This window comes from Mytilus edulis, chromosome 1 (genome assembly GCF_963676685.1).
Source record: "Mytilus edulis chromosome 1, xbMytEdul2.2, whole genome shotgun sequence".
Lineage (NCBI taxonomy): Eukaryota > Metazoa > Mollusca > Bivalvia > Mytilida > Mytilidae > Mytilus > Mytilus edulis.
The window spans coordinates 97,033,171-97,053,736 of record NC_092344.1 but is presented as its reverse complement, the minus strand read 5'-3'; the positions used below and the strand labels follow the sequence as shown (position 1 = coordinate 97,053,736).

The 20,566-nt window shown below is 31.2% G+C and overlaps 1 protein-coding gene across 2 annotated transcripts; it reads right to left on the bottom strand.

The window, feature by feature from the left end:
• Positions 1-261: 261 nt before the first annotated feature.
• LOC139496079 (C-type lectin mannose-binding isoform-like) lies at positions 262-20,476 on the bottom strand. Of its 2 annotated transcripts, none has more exons than XM_071284525.1 (6): positions 20,167-20,476; positions 13,713-13,881; positions 5,116-5,225; positions 4,079-4,192; positions 2,128-2,214; positions 262-581 (listed from the first exon to the last, which is right to left on the bottom strand). In XM_071284525.1, exons 1-6 carry the CDS (start codon positions 20,231-20,233, stop codon positions 346-348), a joined length of 783 nt encoding a protein of 260 aa, XP_071140626.1. In that variant the 5' UTR covers positions 20,234-20,476; the 3' UTR covers positions 262-345. The 2 variants fall into 2 exon arrangements, with proteins under 2 accessions (XP_071140626.1, XP_071140635.1); XM_071284534.1 differs by having other exon boundaries at positions 262-578.
• Positions 20,477-20,566: the final 90 nt, after the last annotated feature.

Genomic DNA, 20,566 nt, shown 5'->3' with positions numbered 1-20,566 from the left:
TATAATAAATATTTAAAACAAATTCCTTTCAAGCTTTGTAAAAAGAAAGTTTCATTTTATGTATCGGAATGTGTAACAAGTGAATATTTCAATCCCCACTGGAAGGCCTCTGACAGACTGGGTGAGCATAAAATCATAGCCGTTGACAAACAAGTTACAACCTACAAACGTTTTACTGTCGACCACACTGTTATGCAATTAATTCTATATATATTATTGTAAATATATTAACAATGTAAACATAAAACATTAGTAATATTATATTACATTATTATTCACTTGAATGTAATACCTCCGACATTATATACAACCACATGTTTATTTGTTCAAGTTTTTTCAGTGGTTTTAACACACGTCAAAGAACATGCGATCCATGTTATCCATATATCCTGCTCCATACTTGTACTGTATTTCACAAGTACTGATTGTGCTGTTGAAGAAGAAAGCACAGCATCCAACAAACTGTAAACATTTACTAGCACATCTGATCAAAAACTTGTCATCTGGAGATGAGCTTATGGCGCCACCCAAACATGTTTTATAACGCATGCAATATTTTCTACCATTTACAAGAGGATCTGCTGTAAAGATTATATCAATAGGTAAAAACATTTCATGTATCAGAAGATCAAAGCAGTCTGTGTCGCTAACATGCTTAATATGTAATGAACGTTTGAATTGTTTTACATTGTCATTTTGGGGCATTTTGTATCTGAATATGCGGTATGGGATTTGCTCAATGTGAAAGGCTGTACCGTTACCTATAGTTGTTAATTTCTGTGTCATTTGATCTCTTGTTGAGAGTTGTATCATAGACATTCATACCACATCTTTTTTATGTACATTATGTCTTATTCAGCCACATACTTATGCGTTAAGCATAGCTATACACCCTTTCAGCATGAAAGTATTTGACATTGAAACTTACAGAAAAAAAAAAGAAACCCTGTAAGGAAAACGCGATGTGTGTCGTCTTAAAAGCACGAAATAGGCATATTATGTCAACAATCGTTAAGCAATGACAGTTCGTAATTAAAAAAAATGAAAAGAATTGGATATGGAGTTTTGAATGAAAAGAAATCAGAAATTGCATTATAATTTTATAGTTATCGCCTCAGATATGAAATTAGAGATATCTTATGTACCACTTTTTACAGTCAGTAGCCTCTGGCCTTTGTTAATCTTGTAGGTTGTTATTTAAAATCTAGTTCATTGATATGTTTTAGAGTTAAGTGTGACGTCCATTTTCACTGAACTAATACATATTTTGTTAACGGACAAGCTGAAGCCCGTCTCCGTGTGCGGGACTTACTCACTATGTTGAAGACCCTTTGACGACCTACGACTGTTTGCTACACTTTGAAAGGGTTGTTGTTTCTTTGACACATTACCAATTTCCATTCTCAGTTTTAACAAGCTTGTATTTGTATAAATAGTGAAATCTTATCTATAATTTATATATAGTATGAAATTCAAAACAGTGTAGCTGTGGCCATTGATTGACCCATCAAAATCATCCATTGACTGGGACAATTTACGTGAACGTTTGTCTGTAACAACCACTGTTCATGACGTACCTACGATAGACATTTAAACTGTGGGGTCAACAAAGGTTTCTTAACGCCTTTAATTATAAAATAATTCGAAAAATTAATCAGGAATAACCTTTGTGTTTTGATTTATATAATTGATATAAATCAAAATATCGTGTTATTTCTGATTAATTTTTCGAATTACTTTATTTAGGTGTTGAGAACCTTTGGTGACCCTATAGTTTAAGTGTCTTTAAAAAGTACATAGTGAGCATTGGTCGTTACATACAAACGTTCACCTAAATTGTCCCAGTCAATGAATGATTTTAATGTGTCAATCAATGGCCACAGCTACACTGTTTTGAATTTCATACTATATTTAAAAAAATGTAGTTACAGAAATGAGCCATGCAAATTCAGTAATTAATGCGTGCACTTACTATAGCGATTCTTTTAACATTTTTGAAAGAAAATAATTACTTAAGTTATCATGCATGTTTGTTTATAATTATCGAGAACTGTCGTATTTAGAGCTTTACTAAATTACATTGCAATAATTCCTTAATTTACTGTATTCTGAAATCGTAAAATTGACCTTGAATAAATGTTGTTGTTTGTAATGTGGTAGTCGATTCTGCTTCTGTTGTTATTGACGTGGTCTCTGGGTCCGTTGTTGGTACAACTAAAACAATATAAATTAAAAAGTTTTTGTTTCGCAATAGAATTGGGAAAAAGCCTTTAAAAACTAGTTCTATGAATAAAAATATGAAGGTAACGTAAATGAGACAGTTACCAGTTATCTTACGACTTACAAAAAAAGTCATCCTTGGTTCAACCTTCAAACATCTTCTCTCTCATCTCCGTTTTCTTTGTATATTAGCAAAATAAAAAAGTAACTCAGATTTTGTTTTGTTTTGTCTTAAATGCATGTTTGTTTTATTAGTTGTCATTTGCTTTGAACTTACTGTTAGTAACTGCTATTACTTTCAGTCTTTTTTGTTCATGGTATATACTTTTCCGCGTTCTCCCGGTTTTCATCGGAGTTCATTTCATACAAAAACGTCATAAATACATCAGATAGAAACAGTACTGTACAATTGGCAAGGTTTTTGTACAGACATTTAAGACACATATATACAAAACTGCATACGAATTTAAATTTCACTCATATCAATATATATATTGCAGTGGATGGCAAAATCAGAACCATTCCTATAAAAGGAGTTGTTAAATATTTCTGGGCAATAACGATCAATTTAGAAGACTTTGTTTAGGCAGCAACCATTTGATTTTCGGGGGGGGGGGGGGCTATGGTTTTTTTTTCTGTACAAACTTTTTTTTTCGCCTGCGGCGAAAAACAATCTATTTTTTTCGCGACAAGTCGAAAACAATTTTTTTCTTTCAATTTTAGCATTACATATAGTGGCAGCTGAGGGTGAAACAAACAATTTTTTTTTCTCAGAATCAAAAACAAATTATTTTTTTCTCCAAAAACTGGAAACAAACTTTTTTTTCCAAAAAAAACCATAGCCCCCCCCCCCCCCCCCCCCCCCCCCCCAGAAAATCAAATGGTTGCTGCCTTACTGGAATATTTTTTTTTTTTATAGTTTCGATAGAAAAAAATTACCAAGGAAATATATTAATCCCAAGTCCATATGTTCGATTAAAAATGTATATTACAGTATATGATTATTAGATAGCCATTAAACATTGATTAGTATAAAAAATACCAGCAGTTAATGTTAAAAATCAAAGTCAAACATGAATATGTGCAACGTTTTATATCTTCACGTGTGTACAACTGAAGACAGTCAGTTTACCAAGTGTCAGTATATTTGTTTATGTATTTGCGCTGCCATCGATGCCAATTTCTGAACACCTTCGATCTAAACGCCTAGAGCTATATGAGATAATTACACTAGGAGTAAAGGTTATAAACAAATATATTGAAATATAATACCAGAAGAACTTTATCATAAGTTTCATTTAGGGGACTTCCTTTAAGTACTGCTTTCGTTCAATTTCAAATAAAATTCAATTATAAATTTGCTAAATTTGCTTAATCAAGACAACACGTCATATTTGCGTGGATTAAAGTAACATTTCTGGAATAACTTTATTTGATTCTAAATGTGTTTATTATTTAATGTTCTTGTAAATAATTTCCTATTTAGCTATGTTGTTTACAAACAACCAAATACTTACTAGTATTGAACATTAAAATTAAAACTCATTATCTTAAATTCAGGAAATTATGATATAAAAATGAACCTGCCTAGAACATACCATGTCATACATTGTATTTACTAAATTCTAGAATGAAATTCGATATTCGAAAGTTTCTCTGCGATGTGAAATTCACAATTCAATATCGAATACCATATCAGATGAAATCTAATTCAGCCAATGCAAATGGCCTTTTGTGAATTTAATTGGGCTCTGTACTTTCGGATATTGGACTCCTTTGAAATCAGTATAATTGGTAAATTTGCATGTTGACATTATAACATTTGACTCATTTATTAGAAACAAATGTATTTTATTACCTTCTTTAACCTGACAGATAACATTCTTTTCCCAATCACATGTGGCATCGTTCCATCCCTGGTTTGGCCATAACTCAGTACAATCCTCGCCAAATGAAATTTGATCCGGATTGCCTATAACAAAATACATAGTGATATATAGAAAAAGAAAAAGTTGAGAACTTTCACAAGAAAATAATCTGTGTAATTAGAGCCCAAATTATAATTGAATAAATCTATTGGCTAATAAAAAGAACATGTGTGGGGATTAAGTCGGATATTATCGTCCAAATTGACATACAGAAAATTGAAAATATTTCAAAGGGTCAAAAGCCTTTGGGATAAATAATCTTTAGTAGCAGGCTTTACAGTATTAGATATTTTCCTGGTAAGAAGGCCGTAATTTTATAATCTTACACATAATAATTCAGATTTAATTTCAGGATATTTCTATGCCACGCCCATTTTTATTTTTGTCCATCGGATAAGTTAAGCCTTTTTCAACTGATTTTTATAGTTCGTTCTTATGTTGTACTGTTATACCACTGTCCCAGGTTAAGGGGAGGGTTGGGATCCCGCTAACATGTTTAACCCCGCCACATTATTTATGTATGTGCCCGTCCCAAGTCAGGAGCCTGTAATTAAGTGGTTGCCGTTTGTTTTTCGTTCAATTTTTTACATAAATAAGGCCGTTAGTTTTCTCGTTTGAATTGTTTGACATTGTCTTATCGGGACTTTTATAGCTCACTATGCGGTATGGGCTTTGCTGATTGTTGAAGGCCGTACGGTGACCTATAGTTGTTAATGTCTGTGTCATTTTGGTCTTTTGTGGATAGTTGTCTCATTGGCAATCATACCACATCTTCTCTTTTATATGTAACAAAATTGAAATGCAAGAGGGTTCAATGTATAGGTCATAGTGACGATTATCTAGCGCAAAGAATAAACGATTACAAATAATGCTGAACATTTATTTCGGACTATTATTAACACATATCTTATATATCATAATAGTATATATGTGAATTTCCAATTTTCGTTAAAAACATAAGGTTTACCTGGAATCCATCCTTCTTCATCTGGTTGTAACACTGACGAATCTTGCCATACATAAACTCCTTCGGTTTGTTTATCATCAAGTCCTATCCAGCAACTTCCTATGCCCTTTCTAATAAAATGTTTTGCAACATCAATATAGCAAACATGTAAAAAAAAACCTATAAAATCTACAAGAACATAAACACAATTGCATACCTCGGATACATAATTGTTACCACTTCTACTTAATGATATATTTGCTCGTTAGCATAAGATGAATGGTCACTTTTAGTCCGATCAAAACAGTTGATAAATATCAAATATGGTAGATAGAAACAGCATAAAATAAAGTATAATAACTTACTCTAATTTAATGTTTGTTAAAGAATCCACCTCTTTAAACGCTACAATGATAAGCAGCACCAAATGTGTGTCTTTGAAATGTTCAACAGGTCCCCTTCACTTTTGATACGTGCAGATTTGATTTATCAAAAAGTAATTGAGGTGCAAAAAAACATAAATTATCCTTTGGCATCATTTTTCCGTGTTAATATTTCACATCTCGTTCGCTATGCCTGTGTCTGTTGTGACGTTGTCACGTACATTTTATTGAACGTAATCTAAGTGTATAAAGATTTGGTTTTGAAGTTTGATTGTACCGAGATAGCACATCCTCATTTTTACAGAGATTTTGCTTAACTTGCCCGGGAAACGATCTTGGTAAACTTATCGATCCTTTAAATAAACTCATTCTAAAAGGTTACTTATTCAGTACTGTAATTAGATCTTTATATATTATTTTTATTGGTACTAATTTTGATTTTGATATCAATAAATTAAAAGCAAACTAAATATTATTGATATATACATATTCACTTTCATGGATCTGCAATTTGCTAATCCCTGTATTTTCGCATGTACAAGGTCATGTTTTTCTCTGACTGTTTATGACGTCTTAACACTAGATCCATCGGATATTGTATGTTTTCAAATTGTAATTCAGTGTAAGTTGCATGATTTATTTTTATTAGTTTTTATTGGCTTTGAACTAGCTGTCAGTAGCTGCGAGTACTCTAAGAACTGTACTGTTGTTGTTTTTGTTGGGATGCACAAGTACCCGGTCACGTCCAATCTGTTTGTGTGTTAGATGTTTTTCGATTTGTATTCAGCTGATGAGTGAAGCCTTTTTCAACTGATTTTTTTTGTTCTTTCTGATGTTGTACTGCTACACCTCTGTTCAAGGTTAAGTGGAGGATTGGGATCCTGCTAATATGATTTACCCCATTACATTCCGTCTGTATGTGCCTTTCCAATGTCAGGAACTTGTAATTCAGTAGTCGTAGTTTATTGCTGTGTTACATATTTGTTTTTCGTTTATGGTTTGTACATAAATAAGGCCGTTAGTTTTCTGGTTTAAATTGTTTAACATTTGCCATTAAAGCTGACTATGTGGTATATGCTTTACTTATTGTTGAAGGCCGCATGGTGACCTACAGTTGTACATGTCTGTGTCATTCGGTGTCTTGTGAAAAGATGTCTCATTTGCAATCATTATTCATCTTTTTTCATCTTTAAGCTTTACACACCAGCATGTTAATCCCTATTAATAATATATATAATTTCGGCTTCATACTTTGCGTTTCTGCTCTTTGATAATTTAATTAACCATACAAAAATCTTAACATTTTTACATAGTAGAATGTGACATATATTTTAATCGGTTCTTTCCTTTCCGTATCAGCTCTGTGATTATGCCTGTTTTTGATGAAATATTTACATATTCAGTTTCTTTTGATATTTGTCCTACTGTATTTGTTTGAAATGTTGCTCATAGTAGAATATGCAAAAAACCCAAAACACCATAGTATTAAACTTGATACGACAAAATTTAAATACAAATGATTGATTTTAGTTGTATTGTTATACTTTCACTACAAACTACAAAGACATAATATTACAGGCACTTTGTCCTGTTTGTTAAAACGTGTAATTTTATTGCCCAAGATTTGTTTTCCTGTAATAATAAAATATTGTTTATTATTTTTGAGTCTACAAGTTAACGAGCTGACATGTAAAAAAAAAACCCCAGAAACAGATAGAATCCGAAGAATGAAGAATCAAAGAATCCCGCATAATTCGTTTGGCGGATGCGCTGCTACCAACATCTTATTCTTAACAAATATCACCACGTTTATCAAATACCAATCGATCATATATAATCATGTCCCAAGATTTCTATCACACATATTTGTTGAAAAGATATATACTGTAGAACTCATATTGAACCAGAATATATAAAGAGGTTATGGTTACTTTTTAACGTATGATGCTTTTTAGTACTTCTTCTCTTATTGATCTCAAATGGTAGGTTGCAGATGTGTAAATGAGGGGCGAAATATACCAAAGGGAAATTTAAAAAAAATTTGTGTAAAATGTTATTTGGATCTCCCGTATTACCCAAAATCGGATAATGACAAAACAATATTTTATTTCTTTTTTTTTTTTTTTTTTTTTTTATGATGAAACATTGGAAACTACATACTATACTAGTAGACGCAAATTATGAAAAATGAGAGACATTTGTTTGCTCGTTCAAGTCATTAAGATATACATATAAAAATTCATTTTGTGACTTAAAAGCTGCTTTTAATCATTGCCAGTTCTGATCCAATTTTACATTTTGTGCAGGGGTTAAGGAACATACAGAGTATTTTTTTTTGAACGCCGGTATGCTTCTGTTGCTTTTATTTCTATAAAAACCCAATATTTTGAAAATTCTATCCCATCATATTTTGTAGGCAATATGTTCTTACATCTGCATTTGTGTATATAGTATTTGAAAATAACAAAATTATGTTAAATGTTTTCTATTAACAAAATCCTCTAACACATCTAAAATGACTTCTTTTGCGCTGAAAAGCAAGACAATGTCATAAGTTGTGCAGGGGTTAAGAAACAAATAGAGAGGTCCTCAATGCTCTTCAACTTCGTACTTTATTTGCCTTTTTAACATTTTATGAGTCTTTTGTAGACGAAACGCGCGTCTGTCGTTAATATACAATTTTAATACTGGTATCTATGATGAATTTATTTCTATATTTATGCAATATTTTAAATATTCTATCCCACTATATGTTTTGGGGATTATGCTCTTGCGTCTGCATTTGTATATATAGTATTTAAATAATAACACATTTATACTAACTGTTTTTCTGTTTACAAAATACGCAAACACAAATAAAATGACTTATTTCTTTTCACCGAAAGACAAGAAATTGTCATAATTCTAATCCAGTCTATAACGGATAGCCACAAAGTTTTCTGAAGCCATTTCATTTCAAACAAATATAGAAATATTCTCTTATTTCTGAACCAACCATTTATCATGATATCATGCCAAAAGTAATTGACTTTTGTTTAGTTAAATCAGCAATCCATCCTAACTTAAGTGTAAAATTTTGACACCCCAAAATATATGTATATCACTAAGCAGCTTAACTTTGCAAGGGGGTAATTTTGCGGATCTGATATTTTATACAGCTAATACATTTTACGCTATAGCCAAAATAATAATAAAAAATAAGGCTCACTAAGACCACCATCACAGTGTTCGAACATCACCGGTACTTTCTTCGATTTATCTGGTGTTCCTTTCCATGAACAAGTTGAAAAATACATTCTAAATCTCTTTCAAAATCCCTTCCCTTCACCCATATTAGAAGTCCAATATATGTTAGTTCTCTGTTACCCCAAGCACTAGTTTTTAGCAATGCACTTGATACTGTTTATATCTTAGCTTTATCTTTAGTAAGCTTACATAATATAAATAGTTTGAACCTCCAAGAAAGGTTCATTAAAAAACTTTTGTCGGCAAAATTTGTCTATGCCAACCTTTTTTTTTACAAAATCCATATTGGTTCAGTTATGTCAACATTACAACTTATATGAAAACAAAGATGTGGTATGATTTCCATTTAGACAACTATTCACAAGAGTTCAACTTACTCAGAAATTTACAACTATACGTCACCGTACGACCTTCAACAATGAACAAAGCCCATACCGCATATTTAGCTATTAAAGCCCCCAAAATCAAAGATGTTAAACTATTTAATCGAATGAATTGACGGCCTTATTAATGTACAAAAATAAACGAAAAACACATATGAAAAACAGTAGCAAACAACAACTACTGAATAACAGGCTCCAGATTTTGGACAGGCACATAGGATGTTTTTGATTTTCCCCCATCTAATAATGATATCTTATATATCAATTCTTTTTCTTTTTTATTTCCTTCTTTCTTCTGAAATGACAAACAAATCCGCGTACGTTGATCTTGATCATATTTTATAAAAGCTGATAGCTTATATTAAACTGTTAATGCTCTCTTTTCAATATCTATAAATGTTATAGCTATTTATAGTCCAAATGCGGATTATGCATTCTATTGAGTTTTTTTTTAAAGCTGATTGCACCCATTTTATCTTTTATTCCCCAAGACAATCTAAGGTCTTGTCTGGTTTTAAATCGTTTCACGTTATGTCAGATTATTGTAGCCTGCCAGCAAGCAAGGAATGGAACTCATATAAAACAATTATCCATTTCAAAATGAACATGCATAGTTTAACGCCAATTTTTAGAACAAAACGTACTATAGCTCCGAACGTTAACTAGACATTACAATGATTTATTACAATGATATATTTTTTCAGACATTTATTTTACATGAGTTCAATGAAACCCTTAAAAGAAGCATTGTTTTACTGAAGAATTTTAGAAATAAATTTAGTTATTTGTTTTTAATTCAGAACTATCAGAACCTGCCACCAAGTGGATGCAAACAAAACATCCCCACATTGCATTCACCACAAGACAGATATATAATTAAACTCATCGTGATTTTTATTTTATATTCTAGTTCGTCAACAAAAGACTTCTCAGTGAGCATAAGAAAACATAATTACTCATAGTAACCCTTTCGTTGAATAAAGTTGTGCTAAAAGTCGAGAAAGCCCAATGACAATAAAAGGTTTAATTTCATACATGTACATTTACTAAATCTTTATTGCACTTTGAAGGTTTCGAAAATAAAACATAATAAAACAACTCAATAAATTTCATTCGTCGTCCCAAGGACTTGTCTGCATTAACCTTTACCAGGAACGCTCAAAGTGTAATATATGGAAGCAGATTTTAAAAATTATATTTATGTTTCTTGTATAGTTAATCATCAAATATCTAAGTCTTATCTGATAGTTTGAAACGTAAGTGACCCGGCGTTCTTTAGATGTTAGATGCATAAAATAGATTTACTGAATTTGTATAATGCTTATGTGTATGAAGAGAATTTTGAAATTGCAATCTGCGGAAAAGATTAATAACATATTTAAAATATCATTATTATAAGCTTTTAATACCATATTTGACACTATAGATGAAAAAAAGACAATATGCATCAGTACAGTAAAAATTGGCAAATTTCAAATTAGTAATTTGAAAGTTACCTTAGATCGATGATTATTTGTAATTTTTAAGATAACTTTTAATCAGTTAACAAACTAATGTTTTTATCATCAGACTTGCTTGAAAAAATACATATCAATTTGTTACGACTTACCAGTTTTCCCACTGGACTAATATTTTAAGACCCTCAGATAAATTATACATGACTTTTTATTAAATTATTATTTTAATTAAAAAGAAGAAAGATATGTACTTCAAAACCACAAATGTTCAAGCATGAATACTCTATGAAATTATTATCAATTTTGTCTTTTTTTTGGTATAGAACACTTTTAAATGGTAATTGCTTACAGAAAAAAAATCCGCATGTCTATCGTACAATTTAAAATAGTTATCAAAGGTACCAGGATTATAGTTTAGTACGCCAGACGCGCGTTTCGTCTACATAAAACTCACAAGTGACGCTCTTATCAAAATATTTATAAGCCAAACAAGTACAAAGTTGAAGAGCAACGAGGATCCAAAAAAATGTGCCAAATACGGCTAAGGTAATCTATGCCTGGGATAAGAAAATCCTTAGTAAAAGCCAGGTATCTTTACTGATTTTGTTTTACAGGTTAGATCAACATAGTAATTTAAGAGACCAATGAAATTGAACGATGTAAACAATTAATTCAACTGTTTTCATAGCTATATATGTGCATGTACTATAGAATATAAATAAATTAGGTTTTAATAGTAGTTTGACAAAGTGATCAAATAAATGAGAACCTAACTATACGGTATGGGCTTTGTTCATTGCTCATTGTTCAATGCTGTACAGTGATCTATAGTTGTTTGTCATTTGGTCTCTTGTGAAGAGTTGTCGCATTGGCCATCATACCACATCTTCCTTTTTATACTAGTATATTTCAATTTTTTTTAATGTTCTTAAAAAGCATTTCACATATTGTATGGTCTTTTTAAGTGCCCGATATAAAAACAATGGAAGAGTGGATAACATCTCAACCTAATTGTCATTCAATGTAACATACAGAGCACATGAATTAGTTTATATTTTAAGATAAAATCTTTTGAAGGTTTAGATTCTTTTAAAGTTTTCGAGATTAAGCTTTTATTTCGTGGAAAATTTGCTCGTTGGTTTGTGATGTTAGTTAAGAGAATAACGATATTAAAATTTTAAAGTTCTCATACCATTATGGAATGTTATCATTGATGTTCATTGTTTTTCGGTATTACCTAATACAATCCGAATTGTTTATATTGTTTAGAATGTTTCCTACATTCTTTCAGAATAACATGTTTTTATAATAGTTATCAAAGGTACCAGGCATATCATTTGATACGTCAGGCGCGCGTTTCGTCCACATAAGACTCATCAGTGACGCTTAGATTATACATTGATAGTAAATAAATAAAGGATCTAAAAAGCAATTTTATTAATGGCACTTCACGGATAAAACCAGATGACTTCGAATATCTATCCAAACTTCAAAAAACAAGAAAAGCGAACATCCTGAAAAAAACGTTAGTTTATGTTCCTGCCTTATAAAGAAGTGTAAGGAAGCAGCGTTCGGGTTTTGGCCTTTCATATGTGTCTACTTAAACTCATCATAGATACTAGGGTTGTATTTGCGCCAGACATGCGTTTCGTTACAAACAATTGAAATGACAGTTAAACATTATCAAAACGAATTATAAAATGAAGAACAAAATTTAGGATACAGCACATTTTGTTCATAGTTTGGCAGAACATATTCTCATTATTAAAACTATCTATCAAATGTAGATACAAATATAGCAATGCAGTGATTTATGTCATAGTTTGGCAGAACTCATTCTCTGTCTTATCCACTTATATTTGGATAATGATTAATATTATTTTTAAATTCTACATCTAATAATATTTTCTTACTCTGTAAATAGCTATATATGTGCATGTACTATAGAATATAAATAAATTAGGTTTTAATAGTAGTTTGACAAAGTGATCAAATAAATGAGAACCTAACTATACGGTATGGGCTTTGTTCATTGCTCATTGTTCAATGCTGTACAGTGATCTATAGTTGTTTGTCATTTGGTCTCTTGTGAAGAGTTGTCGCATTGGCCATCATACCACATCTTCCTTTTTATACTAGTATATTTCAATTTTTTTTAATGTTCTTAAAAAGCATTTCACATATTGTATGGTCTTTTTAAGTGCCCGATATAAAAACAATGGAAGAGTGGATAACATCTCAACCTAATTGTCATTCAATGTAACATACAGAGCACATGAATTAGTTTATATTTTAAGATAAAATCTTTTGAAGGTTTAGATTCTTTTAAAGTTTTCGAGATTAAGCTTTTATTTCGTGGAAAATTTGCTCGTTGGTTTGTGATGTTAGTTAAGAGAATAACGATATTAAAATTTTAAAGTTCTCATACCATTATGGAATGTTATCATTGATGTTCATTGTTTTTCGGTATTACCTAATACAATCCGAATTGTTTATATTGTTTAGAATGTTTCCTACATTCTTTCAGAATAACATGTTTTTATAATAGTTATCAAAGGTACCAGGCATATCATTTGATACGTCAGGCGCGCGTTTCGTCCACATAAGACTCATCAGTGACGCTTAGATTATACATTGATAGTAAATAAATAAAGGATCTAAAAAGCAATTTTATTAATGGCACTTCACGGATAAAACCAGAGGACTTCGAATATCTATCCAAACTTCAAAAAACAAGAAAAGCGAACATCCTGAAAAAAACGTTAGTTTATGTTCCTGCCTTATAAAGAAGTGTAAGGAAGCAGCGTTCGGGTTTTGGCCTTTCATATGTGTCTACTTAAACTCATCATAGATACTAGGGTTGTATTTGCGCCAGACATGCGTTTCGTTACAAACAATTGAAATGACAGTTAAACATTATCAAAACGAATTATAAAATGAAGAACAAAATTTAGGATACAGCACATTTTGTTCATAGTTTGGCAGAACATATTCTCATTATTAAAACTATCTATCAAATGTAGATACAAATATAGCAATGCAGTGATTTAGGTCATAGTTTGGCAGAACTCATTCTCTGTCTTATCCACTTATATTTGGATAATGATTAATATTATTTTTAAATTCTACATCTAATAATATTTTCTTACTCTGTAAGTATATCTAAGACGTTGCTTTTCTCAGTCAAAGTTTTTGGATATACAAGGAGTGAATTCCTCCCTATACACCACTGAACAGCGTCATCCCAATTTCTTGTCACAGCAGCGTCTGCTAAGTAACATATTCCATCTCTTAAAGACCAGTTGCTGTCGGGACATGCTATAAAAGGAAATAACATGACATATATTATTTATTTGAATATATACGGATTTCACAAACATATTTTCCTGGAAAAAAAAATGTTTATTGAATACGAAATTATATCAGTGGTTGGATGTGTTTTTTCTAATTTTTAAATGGCCCCTTGTTCGTAAGTTTGTTCAATAAACTAGTCTTCTAGTTTTTCCATTTCCTCAAAATATTCCAAAAAATTCCCCGATAACTAACCAGACAATCGTATTAAGTTGACAAAAGCCTGTAGGTGTTTAGTACAGTTAATTATTTTAAATTACAAGTAGATACATTTATGTTTCACATACAATATCAGAATAAAGACAATAAAGACGCCATGTTAATACATTTTACCTACTTTAAGAAGATAAATTGACATAGCGTCAACTATTAAATGGCCTCCATTTTAACTATGGACAAAACAGATGGTATAAACGTGAGATTGTTTTGACAATGAATAATTCTGATTGACGAATAAACGGACTACTTTGTGCAAGACCCACATGCTCTTCAACTTTATATTTGTTTGGCTTTCTATTTTCATCTGGGCGTTACAGCTGAGTCTTATGTAGACGAAACGCGCGTCAGGCGTATCAAATTATAAGCATGGTACCTTTAATATCTTTTTACACCACTTGATCGATGGCACTGCTGCTAGGCGTTTCGATATCGAGGGTATCACTAGCCCAGTGAACAGCACTTCGGTTTTAACATGACTATCAGTTATATGGTAATTTTCATTTATATAATGTTTGCAAAAGTACAAATTATTCCAAATTCTAAGGATTTTTTCATCCAAGGCATAGATAACCGTAGCCGTATTTGGTACAATTTTTCGGAATTACAGGTCCTCTTTGCTCTTCAACTGTATACTTGTTTGGCTTTCCAAGTATTTTGATGTGAGAGTCACTGATGAGTCTAATGTAGCAAAACGAGCGTCTGGCGTATCAAATTATAAGCTTGGTACCTTTGATACATTTTGTTAGGTAATCAATGACGTCTAACACGCTCATCATCATAATTTTCTTTTAAATTATTTTTAAGTTGACAGTTTTAAAGCATGGCAATTTATAATAGTATTAAATTGTAGTCTATAAAACACATCGGAACGACTGTTTACCGTTATAACAATTTTTGTCACGTTTGGAGAGTATATGTAAAAAGACATTAGCTCCCTATATTTGATTATTTTTCAACACAATGATTTCAATTCCGTAGAAAGATGTGGAAAAACTTATTAAACAGTCTAATCTTCAATAACGCTGAAGGATTATAATTTTAATGTCAGAAATTGTTGGTTGAAAAACAGTTGCTTTGACAAATGCACATGTTTCCCATGTAATCTTACTTTTTCTACCTCCATCCAAAAAAAATCTATCCCCTTTCAATATGACTGCAATAACTGTGGTGAAGAGGTTGTACACTTTATAATTAAGCTAAATATTTTCACATCAGAAATTATGTTTCATGAAAAATTAGGTTAACCGCCGATACATCACTTTCAATTCATAATGTTTTTTTCTATTTGCAAAAGCTAATTTTGTCCAGTATAGAACGAGTCTACGATTGACAAAGGGAAGTAATTTGTTTAAAAAGTGTGTTATAACAGAATCAAATCGATAATTGACAAATGGACTAGTGTCGCTAAATATTGACCGATGTTTTAGGGGAAATAAAATTGATAATGGACATGGGGAATGTGCCAAAGAGACAACAACCCGACCATAGAACAGAAAACAGCGTAAGGTCACAATAGGTCTACAATGGACTTGTTTCAGAATCAATGCGTTTTTTCATTTACCCATGATGATCCTAGAAGTGCTTCCTGATTGGATTCAGCTACTTACAACTGCGACCAATAGAAATCACTACTTAATGGACCCGAAATTCTACTGTATCGTTACCCTTTGCATGCGAAGATGGGTCTGAAATAACATAACGGAAAGTAGTTCAAATTTAAATGAAAATTTTCTTCGCATAGGTGTAATTTTCATAATAGACCGAATATTTTGAACAAGTTGAATAACTTGTAATGATTGTAGAACACTTTTGACTGATGACGAAAACAATACATGTCCATGTAAATATTATGTACATACTTGTCTTTTAGTAACATTTGAACTTTTTGCTACTAAAGTTTGTTAAAGAATACCCTCAATTCATCCAAACAATTGTATCAGTTGCATTTGCTTGAAACAACAACATTCCGTATTTTTATTGATAAAGTGGATATTTCTCGACGAAAATACACCAATGCATAATTTCTTAATTAAATTTAGAGTGCACATAAGATAACTCTGACTGAATAATACGTATTTTGGATCTAGGCTGTCTGCTTTTATGTTTCTTTTGTTTCGAATAACAAGATCTTTTCATAAGCTAAAGGATATTACTAGTGTTGATATCCATCTGAAAGACTTGAAATGTTCGTGAACTTTCACGTAAACATTAAAACACTTTTAACTGTCGGAAAAAAGAAGGATTATGACAAATCTTGGTCAAATTTAGCGTCTTTACATTCTATACTTATTATATTAAAATCACGTGGTCTAATTAGTTAGCCGGTAGGACATTAAAATGACGACTTCAAGATTGCAACATTATATATAACTAATATAGGACAACGGTGTTGATTAGAAAATCAAGGTCCTTTTGATTTTCAAATAATTATTTCCGGCCCGAATAACATACCGTATAACGAAACAAAACAACATATGTTACATATGAATTATGTTTATAACATGGATGGGAACATACGTTAAATCTTATAACATGCACGAGGAATGTGGACATATAGAATCATATTCAAAACAGTGTAGCTGTGGCCATTGATTGACAACCTTAAATTATCCTATTGACTGGGGCAGATTATGTGAACGTTTGTCTGTAACGACCACTGCTCACTACTTACTTATTATAGAATTTAAGCTGTGGGTCACCAAAGGTTCTTAACGCCTTTAATATTAAAATAATTCGAAAATTTATTTAGGAATAACTTTATGTATTGATTTATATTATTGATACAAATCAAAACATCGTGTTATTCCTGATTAGTTTTTCTAATTACTTTATTTAGGTGTTGGGAACCTTTTGTGACCCCACAGTTTAAGTGTCTTTAACAAGTACATAGTGAGCAGCGTTTGTTACAGACAAACGGTCACCTAATCTGCCTCGGTCAATGGGATAAATTAAGGTCGTCATTCAATGGCCACAGCTACACTGTTTTGAATATGACTCTAGTTATGACGAAATTATTCTTAAAGCAATCAACACATAATTAGAAAATAAAAGCCGGTTGATTTCTTCCTTTTATTACTTTAAAATATTTTTCAAACAATAACCAAAATGAAAATTGAAAGTTAACTTTATAGTTACGTTTAAAGAAAAAAAGTAGTCTTTAATAATTAGGTCTTTCCACTTTTCGTGGAAAGACCTTTTGTTTTTCTTCTGATTATTTTGTTTTTCTTCTGCCGTCTGAGAAGTTTTTTTTGTCTTACAACATATAGAATGGATTTTTGGCCAATGATTTTGTACAGTAATGGGGGTTTCAAAACTCACCCTGTGTGACCGAACACTTATTCTTATAGGAGTTATCTCCCCGCGTCCCTTTTCTCTTGTTACCGCTATATCTCTAAAACCGTAAAAGATTTAGGCAAACTGTTTTCACCAAATTGTTCGTGTACTCTTACGAATGATTTGGTTTATTTTGACTTGAGTGATCGGAAGACATCTTATGGGAGTTATTTCCCTTTGAAACTTTAAGATAGGCGATTTGTGATTTGTTGGATAAATTCATCCGTTATACGTCGTAGAGGCCTACAGTCTTTTGATATGAAGTCCTTGGTCCATTTGACGGAAATTGAGATCAAGGTCAAAGGTCAAGGTCATGTTATAAATTTTGAAATTTGCTTCTTATCGTTATTTAAAAGAAACTATTACAGTTAATGATATAATTTGTTTGCTAAATAACTGTTTATAAAAAGGCACAACTTCAACCTATTTCAGTCGAAGTGTTTTGGTTAACCCTTATAGGAGTTTTCTCCCCTTATGTATCTGAAATCAATATTTCTCCAAAACAATACAAATGATTGACCTGGGGTCTTTTGATTTGAGATAACTGACCGTTGACCTTGAAATTGAGGTCAAGGTCACAGGTCAATTTGATGTTCTAGATTTTGACCTTTGCTAAAAATATTTTCTGTTCATAATAAAACAATTAAGTCTTCTGCATATACCTATTAATCTTCTTTTTTTATATCAATTTGATGAACCGAATTTATATTACATCAACAATGAGTGACATTTTTAACATCGTTTTTTTTATTAAATTTCATTCTTATTATCGAGGTGGAAAGACCTTCAATTGTTCTCTGAAGAATTGGTTTTTAATTCAGAAATGAAGATTATAGATTTCAACAGCAAACCAGCAAAAAAAAAAGGCTTAATCCTGAATTACGACCGTTAGTTCTATTAGAACGGTAAAAAAAAAAAAAACATGAACGCAAATATAAAATTGATATAGCTTAAAGTATAGTCCTTTATTTAAATTTTCAATGCAATTCATTTATAACCTATGACTAAATCTGTCGCAGTCCTTTCCTGTCCTTTTATAGCTAATATATGTTTAAGTGTGACATGCAACTAAATAATTAAAATCCTAAGCTTTTGCTTTTCCAAGTATACGAATAATGAAATATTATTCAAGGTACTCCATCAAATGATTTTGATTTGCATTCCAATACGGACTTTCACTGTATATTTTACTGTACTAATAGTGCTTAACTATATATAGACCATAGAAACCAAAAACAAAACAATTAATAAATATTCTTCAAGATAGTTTTTGTTTTTGTTTTGAAAAAGTAATATCTTAAAAGAATATGGATTAGTCTAAATACACCACTATACTTTTTTCTTCAAATCAAACGTACACAAAAAATCGTTGTTCTTTTCAAGACCTTGTTCTAGATTTCATGCTGTATCTAATTTCCGAAATTTATGACAAATGAGGTGTTTTTTCCCTTTATGTTCTATTTTGTTCTTTCTCTCTTTTTATTGCGATGTTCAATTTGCCTCTCGTGGAATAAACATTTCCATGTTTGCATATGGTAGAGTTTACTATGACCTGAACGAGTTTCACGAATGTAATGTTCCCAATGCTTAAAAGTTCTTAAAGTCAGCTGTTTACATAATATACTTGGGGCATCACACACGATCGTACATTCCTGTTGTTATGTTAAATCAACTCGGGAGTATTGCCTCTTAAGTTAGAAGGTATAACATTATGATTTCTGTATTTAAGACTGTTTATTTTCTTTTAAGTGACTGCAATCATTTGATATGGCAATTATTTAATACTTGTTTCTATATTTGATCTTGTTGTTATTTATATATTGTTGGCATTAACCTAGCTATAAAACAAGGTTTAATTCACATTTTTCTACATTAGGAAATGCTTAAAGTCAGGAATATGAACAATTGTTATCCGTTTAATTGATGTGATTGAATTTCTGATTTCGTATTTTTATTAAGGACTTTTCGATTTACATTTTCCTCGAAAGACGTTGTTTTTGTAATTTTACTCTTATGGTTAGGTGCTTTTTTTAATTGATTTTAGTTCATTTGATCAGAAGTTAATGATGTATTTGAGTGCTGATTACTTTAGTAACGCAAACACAGGTTAATTGAGTGAGAGGTTTAGCTAGCTATAAAACCAGGTTCAATCCACCATTTTCTACATTTGAAAATGCCTGTACCAAGTCAGGAATATGACATCCATTCGTTTTTGATGCGTTTTGTTATTTGATTTTGACATGTGATTATAGACCTTCCGAATTGATTTTCCTCTGAGTTCAGTATTTTTGTGATTTTACTTTTTGCTGTCCAAAGTTAAACATCTCTTGTGTAAATGTTAATATCCTTTATTGACTTTGATGTAAATGCCAGTTCTCTGATAATCTAGGTTGAAGAACTTATATTGACCGTAAAAAGACTTTTGGGGTTTGTTTGTATTTCGGTTGCTGTTATACTGAATAAACTCGTCATAGTTACTAGGATTGAAATTTTGTATTTGAGCCAGTCGCGCGTTTTTTTTTTCTACAAAAGACTCATTAGTGATGCTCGAATAAAAAAAGTTAGAAAGACCAAAAATAGTACGAAGTTGAGGAGAATTAACGTATACCTAAGTCTCCTTACAATTACCATCAAATATTTAAAAAAAAATGGTGCACATGTCCTGTCAATCAGGTCATATATTTTAGAATATCAACTTACCTGTGAATGTATTTTCCACTCGAAGAATCAACAACATGTAAGTGTATAAAATTTTACGATCAGTCATCTTTTTATCGTATTTTCCTTAAATCTGAAAGACTGTAAATTGTAAGAATATCCGAATATGGTAATTGGTGTACAATGAATACGCCGTCAACTGAATCACTATGGCATAGTCACTAACATCTTATTGCTTTTCATATTTGTATTCTAAATTTCGTAAAATATTATTTTTTCCACAATAAGATGTTATAATGATGAGTTGATATTTCTTAATAATCGACAACAATTTGATAGTCCCTTACAGCAGTTTAAAGCTAAGAAAAGTAGTTAATACTGGTTCTGAGCTCAGAAGTGAATTCGCATACTTGAAGTACTATAATTGATGCTAGTAACACTT